General features: G+C 44.2%; 1 protein-coding gene across 4 annotated transcripts in view; it reads right to left on the bottom strand.

Moving 5' to 3' along the window:
- Positions 1-11,950, bottom strand: part of BRINP1 (BMP/retinoic acid inducible neural specific 1) — a 317,361-nt gene that overhangs the window by 2,796 nt on the left and 302,615 nt on the right. For 3 of the 4 annotated variants that reach the window (XM_089685522.1, XM_089685519.1, XM_089685520.1), the window contains one exon: positions 1-11,617. This exon is cut by the window's left edge and continues 2,796 nt beyond it. In XM_089685522.1, coding sequence (XP_089541648.1) covers positions 10,477-11,617 — 1,141 coding nt within the window. In that variant the 3' untranslated portion in view covers positions 1-10,476. The remainder of the gene's footprint in view (positions 11,618-11,950) is intronic. The other variant, XM_089685521.1, reaches the window with a different exon arrangement.

Raw genomic sequence — 11,950 nt, 5'->3', positions numbered from 1 at the left:
AATATGCTCCCTTATATCAGCTGACAATCTGCGCAGCTGCTGACTCTCAATCCTGGCTACCATTGACAGCCTTAGTCAACACTGACAATTGGGAACCTATCAGATTTCCACAGTCCTGAGAGGCAACACCACCAGCCTGATGACTTGACTTTTCTCAACTGCAGCTAAGCTACTCAGCTTGGTCACATTCACAGTCCTTTCCAGCATGATGTCCTTTATGGAGGATATGTTGATAAATGTTCTCCATTGAGAGCTAGCAGCTGACAATTGTCACAGCTGCTGGCTCTCAATCCTGGCTACCATTGACAGCCTTAGTCAACACTGACAATTGGGAACCTATCAGATTTCTACAGTCTTCAGAGACAACAGCACCAGCCTGATGACTTGACTTTTCCCAACTGCAGCTAAGCCACTCAGCTTGGTCACCTTCACAGTCTTCTCCAGCATGAAGCCTTATGTTCCCCATTATGAGAGGTAACAGCTGACAATTTGTGCAGCTGTTGGCTCTCAATACCAGTTGCCATTGACAGCCTGGGTCAACACTGACAACTGGGAACCCATCAGATTTCCACAGTCCAGAGAGACAACACCTCCACCATGATGCCTTATGTTCCCCATTATGAGAAGTAGCAGCTGACAATTTGTGCAGCTGTGGACTCTCAATTCCAGTTACCATTGTCAGCCTGGGTCAACACTGGGAACCCACTAGATTTCCACAGTCCAGAGTGACAACACCACCAGCCTGATGACTTGACTTTTGTCAACTGCAGCTAAGCCACTCAGCTTGGTCACCTTCACAGTCTTCTCCAGCATGATGCCTTATGTTCCTCATTATGAGAGGTAACAGGTGACAATGTGTGCAGCTATTGGCTCTCAATACCATTTGCCATTGACAGCCTGGGTCAACACTGACAACCAGGAACCCACTGGATTTCCGCAGTCAAGAGTGACAACACCACCAGCCTGCAGCTAAGCCTCTCAGCTTAGTCATCTTCACAATCATTTCCAGCATGATGTCCTATATGGAGGACATGTTGATAAATGTTCTCCATTATGAGAGCTAGCAGCTGACAATTGTTATGGCTGCTGGCTCTCAATCCTGGCTACCATTGACAGCCTTAGTCAACACTGACAATCGGGAACCTATCAGGTTTTTACAGTCTTAAGAGGTAACACCACCAGCCTGGTGACTTGACTTCTCTCAACTGCAGCTAAGCCACTCAGCTTGGTCACATTCATAGTCTGTTTAATGACATTCTCCAGCATGATGTCCTATGCCCAGGGCATGATAATAAATGTTCTCCCTTATATCATCTGACAATCTGTGCAGCTGCTGGCTCTCAATCCTGGCCACCAATGATAGACTTGAGAGACAACACCATCAGCCTGATGACTTGATTTTTCTCAACCGCAGCTAAGCCATTTGGCTTGTGTTCTCCCCTATGACAGCTAGCGGCTGCTGGCTCTCAATCCTAGCTGCCTAGGTCAGCACTGACAATAAGTGTGGTTCCTGATCATATGATCACTTTCCCCCTGGCTGTGATTGGACCGTAAAAGGGCAGCAACACACTGATGAGGTGTCTTTAACATCTCTCTGCTCTGTGTCAGCACATACTTATGTAGGGGAGTCCAATTGGCCCCATCCCCCTCCCAGTCTGCAATATTAAAGGTTGAAATGAATTCAGTTTCAGGTATTTACACTTGTTGCATGTAAAAAAAAAAAAAAAAGAAAAAAAGCTTAATATTTTGTTACTAAACATACAAATGCAATCACTTTTTTTTTTTTTTTTTACATCTGTCTGGAGTTCAGCTCTGAATAATACACATGATGGGATGTCTGCGTCACTCAATTTTTTTTTTAAATCCTTGCCAAAAAATGACTTATTGAAGTTTCAATGATAGCTAAAAACATCCCATGGTCTTCATGCCCAAAGCAAAAGAGGACCATTTTCTTCTTGATACCCGGCATCAACATACCGATAAAACAAATGGACCTTTTTTGGCTTTATGAAAGGGGATCTTCAAGCTATATATGCAGGTGTCTTGTGACATTAAAGGAAAACATGGCTTTTGATTAAGTCTTTTAAAGTGCCTTCCTTTGGTGTGAGGCACATAGCAAAATACCTTCAGTCCCGGAGATTGTCACTTTGGTGCTCTGCCCGGCACTGTGCTTGCTAGGCATGAAAAAAGTCCAGGCTGGGCACTGCGCCTACTGTACACACCAAAAGCCAAGTTTGGAGTCTAAAAGAATCCTATGATCCATAAAATTGTCCATCAAAGGTCTCCAATGTGTTTTGAGAGGGCTTGTCAAGGCTTTGCACCCTTCATCAAGGCTTGCTATGTATGTTGTGTTGGAAAATAGACTTTAATTTGTTAGGAGAATGTCAAAGTATTAATGTCCAGTGGACTCATTTCTCAGGAGCTGGTTGCAGCAATATTGGGCGTGGTGCTCCAATTCTATTTTCACATTTCCAAATCAAAGTGGCCCCAGGATGGCACATGAGACCTGCCAACCCCATGCTAACAAGCTTCTCATTCAATTTAATGAAACTAGACCTTTTCTAGGGATCCAGTGCCATCCAACTATTCGCTTATTCCTGTAGGTATTCCTGGTGCTGGATCTGTACTCCTTTGGAAGGCCGCATATGTCAAGAGTACCGAACTAGCATAGAAATGCTTGGTCCAAGATCCATGTGGCCCCAGGATGGCACATGAGACCTGCCCACCCCATGCTAACAAGCTTCTCATTCAATTGAATGAAACTAGACCACCTCTAGGGATCCAGTGCCATCCAACTATTCGCTTATTCCTGTAGGTATTCCTAGTGCTGGATCTGTACTCCTTTGGAAGGCCGCATATGTCAAGAGTACCGACCTAGCATAGGAATGATTGGTCCAAGAGGTGGTGGGCATGGATTTTCACAGATTATCAAATTTGGACAAGCTGGCCTGTATTTGGCAGCTAACCACAAAGATGGGGACCCACAAGGAAAGTACGTTCACCTGAGTTGAGAAATCCAAGTGGAATAGGTCAGAGAGTGGCCAATGAAAAATCCTTAGAGGAGTCCAAAGTTCAACTGGTTACACCAAGGAGGAAAAAATACAGACAATGCCTTTTCAGGGGGTCACATGATCCCCCTTCATCAGGGCTGGGTGAAATAGCAGAATGTTAAACGGACTCAAAAAGTTATCCCAAGCGGACTGATTTGTAAGCAGAGGATCTGATAGCCAACAGTCAGTGCTGGTGTTCACAGTAGAAGTGGCAAAGCTTTGACTGGAAAAGTGTTGGATGTCTTTTTGCTCTGCTTTTTGTAACCAGTTGAAATTTGGATCCCTAATTATTTTTCATTTGGTGTTCTCTTTGACCTATTATAGGAATGAGTGGGACAAGCATCACACATGCACAGTAGGCGCAAGACCCATCCGGGCGTGAAAGACCTATGTAGTGCCAGGCAGGGCCACACAGCGAAGATCTCGGAAGTACGTTGAAGGGGTGGGTTACACTGAAGAGGGAAAAGCTTTAAGAAGTATATTTTACTTGATAAAAAAGGTAATTCTGTTAAAATAAGGCGGATCCTCGAATGTATTTGATGAAAGGCAATTCTAGCTATTAAAGGAAAGTGCATTCTGCTATAATAGGAACTTCGGGGGTGAAAAAGATTATCACTAATAACTTAAAACATATTTGTTTCTGAAAAGACCTAAAATGAAAGGGTTTAAAAAAATATATATTCTGCCATATAAGCGCTGTGATTTTTTTTTTTGGCACAATATAATAATAGCAAAATGTTCTGCTGTGGCTCGGAAGGGCAAATTTGCTTTGACAGAGCCAAGTTCAAAAGGAGAAATGCAATTTTAAAGTGCACCTGAGCCCTGACTTTGAAAATGTTTTAACAAGCCTTAAAAGGGCTTTAACGTAAGCTCTCCTTGATCTCTGTAGCTACTTGTAATGTGAAGTAATTCATTTTCAAATATCCAAACAAAGATGCTCTTTAAAATAAGCTCTCCCTGACCTCAGAGGATGAAACATTTCACAGTACAAGCAGCTACTAGCTGCTAGTATTGTGAAGTAATTCATTCTCAAAGATCCAGAGGTCAGGGAGAGCTCATTTTAAATCGAATCTTTGTAGCTGCTAGTATTGTGAAGTAATTCATTCTCAAAGATCCAGATGTCGGGGAGCTTATTTTAAAGTGAGTCTTTGTAGCTGCTAGTATTGTGAAGTCATTAAATGTCAAAGATCCAGAGGTCAGGGGAGCTTATTTTAAAGCGAGTGTTTGCAGCTGCTAGTATTGTGAAGTAATTCATTCTCAAAGATCCAGATGTCGGGGAGCTTATTTTAAAGTGAGTCTTTGTAGCTGCTAGTATTGTGAAGTCATTAAATGTCAAAGATCCAGAGGTCAGGGAGAGCTTATTTTAAAGCAAGTCTTTGTAGCTGCTAGGATTGTGAAGTAATTCATTTTCAAAGAAGAGAATGTTTCTGAAAAGACCTAAAATGAGAAGGTTTAAAAAATATATATATATTCTGCCATATAAGCGCTGTGATTGTTTTTTTTGGCATAATATAATAATAGCAAAATGTTCTGCTGTGGCTCAGAAGGGCAAAATTGCTTTGACAGAGCCAAGTTCAAAAGAAGAAATGCAATTATAAAGTGCACCTGAGCCCTGACTTTGGACATTTTTTAACAAGCCTTTAAAGTAAGCTCTCCCTGATCTCTGTAGCTACTTGTAATGTTAAGTAATTCATTTTCAAATATCCACACAAAGACGCTTTTTAAAATAAGCTCTCCCTGACCTCTGAGGATGAATCATTTCACAGTACAAGCAGCTACGGAGGTCAGGGAGAGCTAATTTTAAAGCAAGTCTTTGTAGCTGCTAGTATTGTGAAGTAATTCATTCTCAAAGATCCAGATGTCAGGGGAGCTTATTTTAAAGCAAGTCTTTGAGAATTAAGTACTTCACAATCCTAGCAGCTACAAAGGTCCAGAGGTCAGGAGAGCTTATTTTAAAGTGAGTCTTTGTAGCTCCTAGTATTGTGAAGTAATTCGTTCTCAAAGATCCAGAGGTCAGGGGAGCCTATTTTAAAGCAAGTCGTTGGATCTTTTAGAATGAATCGCTTCACAGTACAAGCAGCTACAGAGGTCAGGGAGAGCTTATTGTAAAGCAATAATAAAGGATAATTGTAGCTGCTTGTACTGTGAAGCGATTAGTTCTAAAAGATCCAACGACTTGCTTTAAAATAAGCTCCCCTGACCTCTGGATCTTTGAGAACGAATTACTTCACAATACTAGCAGCTACAAATACTAGCAGCTACAAAGACTACTTCACAGTACAAGCCGCTACAGAGGTCAGGGAGAGATTATTGTAAAGCAATAATAAAGGATAATTGTAGCTGCTTGTACTGTGAAGTAATTCATTCTCAAAGATCCAAGCAAAGACTTGCTTTAAAATAAGCTCTCCCTGACCTCTGTTTGGATCTTTGAGAATGAATTACATCACAGTACAAGCAGCTACAGAGGTCAGAGAGAGCTTATTTTAAAGCAAGTCTTTGGATCTTTGAGAATGAGTTACTTCACAGTACAAGCAGCTACAAAGACTCACATTAAAATAAGCTCTCCCTGACTTCTATAGCTGCTTGTACTGTGAATTCATTCTCAAATATCCAAACAAAGACTCTAAATTCCATTTCAGTTGGTTTCTAAGGGCTCATTCACATGGGCAGCCAAACGCAACAGGGAGTTTAATTTTTGCAGCAGTTTTGAAGCAAAGAATCTTGGCTGCAGCATGTGTACAGCCCTCAGCGGTTGCCTGTTTTTGTTTAAATGGGCAGTAAAACCATGGCTCAACCACCTGCTTTTACAGCCCTCCAACTGCCACCTAAACAAGGACTTTTCCTTGCATCTACGCCAAAAAAATAAGACCTCATGTCGCATTCAATGGGCAGTACACCCTCCAAATAAAACCTAATCAAGTAAATGGGGCACGAACACCTTGCAACCACTAGCAATGTGTGTGGTTGTGGTGCGGTGGGTCATCAAGCGATGAGGAGGCAGTCTTTTGGCTCCCAGCCACCTGCTCATGAAGATCACTTTTCAGAGTGGTGGCAAGGGTTATATGGCTGGCAGGTGGTCAAGATTCTGATGTCATAGAAGGTAATAGGAATAGAGCTATTGGCATTTTTTCCTATTACTTGAGTGAGCTTTTGTTGTGAACTTTGAAGATTAATTTCTCCACAATGCCTATATCTACAGAGGTAAATGTGGGCTTGTTTTAAATGGCTTTTACTGCTTGCTCAGAATACATCAATACTTTGATTATTTCACGTTAATATTTTTTGCCGGGCTGATTCATAACATCGGGGCGAGGAATAAAGTGGTATTTACAAAAAAACAAACAGAAAAATCAAAGCTAGCTGCTGTTTGGTTACCTTTGTTAAGTGTCCCATGCAAGGCATGAAACATGTCACAAAGAAGCAACAAATTGCTTGGGATAATGTGGTCATGTGTTACCAAGAAAGTGATGTGCTGACAAAAAATATGGTTATCGCTTTTTTATTATATGTTGAAAAATCTCTGCATTATTTTGGATCTCACTTCGCGTTGAAGTAGACCTCGCACCGAAAAACAAGGTCCACTTACTACATCAGGATCCCCTCTCCGATAATGAATTACCCTTTTAAAGGAAGGTTTGGGATCACCATCAAAGTGGACTTTGAATGGAAAAACGAGGTTCACTTACTACTTCAGGATCCCCTCTCCAGTAAATAATTACCCCTTAAAGAAAAGTTTGGGATCACCATCAAAGTGGAATTTGCACGGAAAACGAGGTCCACTTACTACATTAGGATCCCCTCTCCGATCATGAATTATCCTTTTAAAGAAAAGTTTGGGATCACCATCAAAATGGACCTTGCACAGAAAAACTAGGTCCACTTATCCCCTCTAGTAAATAATTACCCCTTAAAGAAAGGTTTGGGGTCACCATCAAAGTTGACCTTGCACCTTAAAACAAGGTCCACTTACTATGTCAGGATCCTCTCCCTAGTAATTAACTGCCCCTTAAAGAAAGGTTTGGAGTCACCATGAAAGTGGACCTTGCTCCTTAAAACAAGGTCCACTTACTACATCAGGATCCCCTCTCCGGTAATGGATTACCCCTTAAAGAAAGGTTTTGGGTCAACATCAAAACGGACCTTGCACGGAAAAACTAGGTCCACTTATCCCCTCTCTAGTAAATAATTACCCCTTAAAGAAAGGTTTGGGGTCACCATCAAAGTTGACCTTGCACCTTAAAACAAGGTCCACTTACTATGTCAGGATCCTCTCCCTAGTAATTAACTACCCCTTAAAGAAAGGTTTGGAGTCACCATGAAAGTGGACCTTGCTCCTTAAAACAAGGTCCACTTACTACATCAGGATCCCCTCTCCGGTAATGGATTACCCCTTAAAGAAAGGTTTTGGGTCAACATCAAAACGGACCTTGCACGGAAAAACTAGGTCCACTTATCCCCTCTCTAGTAAATAATTACCCCTTAAAGAAAGGTTTGGGGTCACCATCAAAGTTGACCTTGCACCTTAAAACAAGGTCCACTTACTCTGTCAGGATCCTCTCCCTAATAATTAACGGCCCTTTAAAGAAAAGTTTGGACTCATCATCAAAGTGGACCTTGCACCAAAAAACAAGGTCCACTTACTACGCCAGGATCTCCTCCCTAGTAAATAATGACCCCTTAAAGAAAAGTCTGAGGTCACCATCAAAGTGCGATGTCACCACCCTCCTGGTGAGATCCCAGGAAATGCTGAGTACCCAGAACTTCCAAAAGATGCTCCAGAGCATGGCTTATTTTCAGTGGGAAGCTGGGGGAACGCAGTTCCCAGCCCCTTGAGCACTGAATGTATGTAATGGAAAGGGGTGCTGGGGTGTGCTGGAGGGTCTATTTTCACTGGTGGGAATCTATTTTTGCATGGAGGTCTTATGTTGCTGGGGGGGGGGTCTTATGTTGCTGAGGGATATGTTCTTGCTGGTAGGCATCTCCTGTTGAGGGAGGAGTCTATTATTTCTGGGGGTGTCTTATGTTGCTGGGGAGTCAGTTCTTGCTGGGAGGGATCTCCTGTTGAGGGAGGAGTCTATTGTTTCTGGGGGGGTCTTATGTTGCTGGGGAGTCAGTTCTTGCTGGGAGGGATCTCCTGTTGAGGAAGGAGTCTATTGTTGCTGGGGGGTCTTAGTTGCTGGGTGGGGGTCTTATGTTGCTGGGTGGTCAGATCTTGCTGGGAGGGATCTCCTGTTGAGGGAGGAGTCTATTGTTGCTGGGGGGGTCTTATGTTGCTGGGTGGTCAGTTCTTGCTGGGAGGGATCTCCTGTTGAGGGAGGGGTCTATTGTTGCTAGGGGGGGTCTTATGTTGCTGGGGGATCAGTTCTTGCTGGGAGGCATCTCCTGTTGAGGGAGGAGTCTATTGTTGCTGGGGGGGTCTTATGTTGCTGGGTGGTCAGTTCTTGCTGGGAGGAATCTCCTGTTGAGGGAGGAGTCTATTGTTGCTGGGGGGGTCTTATGTTGCTGGGTGGTCAGTTCTTGCTTGGAGGAATCTCCTGTTGAGGGAGGAGTCTATTGTTGCTGGGGGGGTCTTATGTTGCTGGGGGATCAGTTCTTGCTGGGAGGCATCTCCTGTTGAGGGAGGAGTCTATTGTTGCTGGGGGGGTCTTATGTTGCTGAGTGGTCAGTTCTTGCTGGGAGGAATCTCCTGTTGAGGGAGGAGTCTATTGTTGCTGGGGAGTCAGTTCTTGCTGGGAGGGATCTCCTGTTGAGGGAGGAGTCTATTGTTGCTGGGGGGGTCTTATGTTGCTGGGTGGGGGTCTTATGTTGCTAGGTGGTCAGTTCTTGCTGGGAGGGATCTCCTGTTGAGGGAGGGGTCTATTGTTGCTAGGGGGGTCTTATGTTGCTGGGGGGTCAGTTCTTGCTGGGAGGCATCTCCTGTTGAGGGAGGAGTCTATTGTTGCTGGCTGCTGGGAGATCTGTTTTTGCTGCTGGGGGTCTGATTGCTTGAGTGGTATTTTGTTGTGGGGGGGGGGGAATCCATTGTTGCTGGAGGAGTCTATTGTTGTGTGAGGGATCTGTTGTTGCCGGTTACAGGGGATCTACTGTTATTTTACTGCTTTTCTTGTTAATAACCCATTACCTACAAGCTACTTAGCACCAAATGATACTGGGTTGTGTATTCTCTAAAAGGGGTGGTACGGGGAGGTGGGTAGGGGGGTGGAACCAAGGGACGATGCTTAGGGGTGGGTAGCGGGCGGAGACTAGGGAAAGGCACCTATTCCTTGAAGGGAAATAAAAGCCCTGCTCCGGGGCATCTTCACGCTAGTATTTCCTGGGATCTCATTGGAAGAATCCTGACGTGACCCTCTCCCAGGCGTAATGGAGGTAAGTAAAATATGCGAAAAATTGGGGCAAATTATTATGGGGTGTTCCTGCTTGTATTAAGGGGACCTTGATTTTGAAGAGCAAAAGAGTACTAGAAATGAGAGAAGGCGAGGACATGTTGCCAGAAAGTGCATCTAGGAACATATTGGAAAAAAAATATGTACTAATATATAAAGTGCAAATTATTTGGACAGGACATGTTTTTTGTAGGTATGTGGAAGCAGCGGCCACTCTGCAGAGGTCAGGCACACCCTTTTTTTGTGTTTCAGAGCTCTACATCTAAAATCAGCAGGGGGGTCAGACGTTTTTCTGAGTGGAAAGTTCCATCTCTGACTGACGGAGTGGGGGGGGGGGGGGGGTTGTTAGACCACTGCAGAGGCCGCTGCTTCCACACAATGCAACAGTAAAAAGACTGTGATCAGAGGAGATCGGTTGGGCTTCAAATATGGGGGAAAAAATGATCCTAACAAAATAAATAAAGAGAGAAGCGGCCGTTTTCGGCGATTATTTGACGATGAATACTGTATGTGTCATGTATTTTCTGGCATAGTTCACATTTAACTGTACATATAACACTTAAAACTGTTGACTTTTCAGTTAAAAGACCATAACAATCAACAAGGGAGCTGCATATCTTAATGTAAATGAGAAGCAATATAATAGGACTGACCTGTAGGCGTTTCACGGGGAGGGGGGGGGGGGCGGTAAAAAAAAAAAACCCAGTCCAATTTAAGGAGGTCTGAGGGTCATCTCCTGCTCTTTAGAACACCTAAAAATTCACGTTTAAAGGGGTTTTCTATTCCAAATACCCTGACTGGTTCTTGTCTATGATTACTGACCCCCCCCCCCCAACCTCCCAATCCCGCCCCCCCAAAATAATAAAAAAATACATAAAAGGAAGTATGTAAATATACTCCATTTTATACTTTGCAGCATAATCATAGTCAGGTCATAAGGTAGATTCTAAAATAAAGTCCACCTAAATCCCTCGGAGCTCTGAGCTCTCGATTTTTTTTTTTTTTTTTTCCATGATCTTACTCAGAGGAAGGCATGGGAAAGGTTAACAAAGTTTGACCGTCATGTGATCAGGTTGCTTGAGTATCTCCGTATTGTACAAGTCTAGGGCGTGGTTGACTCGTATGATTTCGCTGTTGGTCAACTTCAATCGGTGCTTCAGCATACAGGAGAAGAGGTCCAGCTGCGGCTTTCCCGGGGCCGTTGGCGGAGCTAAGCGGTTGATGCGCTCCCTGATGTCCAGCATGAGCAACATGACCGATGAGGAGGAGTAAAACTGCCCCACTTGGGAGTAGGACTGGTTGACTTGCTGGACTGCACTGCGTAGGAGATCCGGGTTGAACCGTAGGCTATACCCGTACAACTGGACCTCAGATATTTTCACGTAGAACTGTCGTTTTGTAGGATCTGACAGGTCAACCGGGCCTTGACCCGTGTCGTTGCGCAGAAGAGTAGGTAGACGCGTACGGCTGCGAAGGTAAATATGGACGGTTTCAAAAAACGTTTTCCAGCGATTGCCTAGTAGGAGAGTCCAATTGTAACATTGGCTGTTCTGAAGCCGGGTCTTCTCCCACCTTGGGTAACCGTGTTCTCCAAACGGCATGCTCCATCCTTCCGAGTGGCTCCCGCTAAACGGGTTGACGTACACAAAGAAGCTGGGATCCAAAGTGGTGTTCCGAGCCTGACAAATGCGCATGGACATCCCGATCACCATGTGGATGAACTCAACCCTATTTTTGTTACTTTTGAGGGTGAGGGACATTCTTTTCCTCCAACGCGGATCAAAGTAGGTGTCTAACCGGATTTCGTTGCTGATGAACGTGGTGTGCACGTGGAGACGGGAGTCCATTTTTTGCAAGAGGTAGCGGAGCTCCTGATCTTGGAAGTCCAACTCGGTCTCCAGGCTCATGAACTGCTCGCTGCGTTCCGAATCCACGTTCTGAGCCTCGCAACGGCCGCGGTATAACTTGTACCCTTTGTTGCACGAGCCGCAGAGCGAGATGTTGGCCATGCTGCACATGGCGCAGCTTTGGTTGCCTCCTATGATGCACGGGATTGGCCGTTGGCAAAGCGAGCTGCCGCCGTGGCACACGCAGTTCCGTTGGCTCTCCAGGAACGTGCCCCAGAATCCGTTCTCGTTGCAGTAAAGAAGCGATTGTACTCGAGCCAGCCACTGTTGGATTGTTCTGAAATGAAAGAATTAAGTGCGTATTACTGAACCTCCCGGAATGTTTAAACATAGAATTTCAACAGATTTAACGTGTACAAATATTATGCCTGAATGCATCAAATCCTGGGAATAAAATAGTAAGCTTTAATAACATTTTCAAGCGTGCCAGTATGGAGTTTAGAACGAGCAATTATTCTTTAAATTGCGTGAAGTGGACAAACAGAAATGACAAGGCTTGCTTTTGTGGACCACATTAATGTGACGAACAGTTCACAGTCAAGTGATGGCAGGAAACTGTATAGCATTGGGTCTCCAAACTGCAGCCCAGGGGACAGATCTGTCCCTTTGC

The sequence above is a fragment of the Staurois parvus genome, unplaced genomic scaffold, assembly GCF_062004578.1.
Source record: "Staurois parvus isolate SC_StPar_1 unplaced genomic scaffold, SC_StPar_1.0 ptg000377l, whole genome shotgun sequence".
Lineage (NCBI taxonomy): Eukaryota > Metazoa > Chordata > Amphibia > Anura > Ranidae > Staurois > Staurois parvus.
This window is presented reverse-complemented; position numbering and strand designations above follow the sequence as displayed.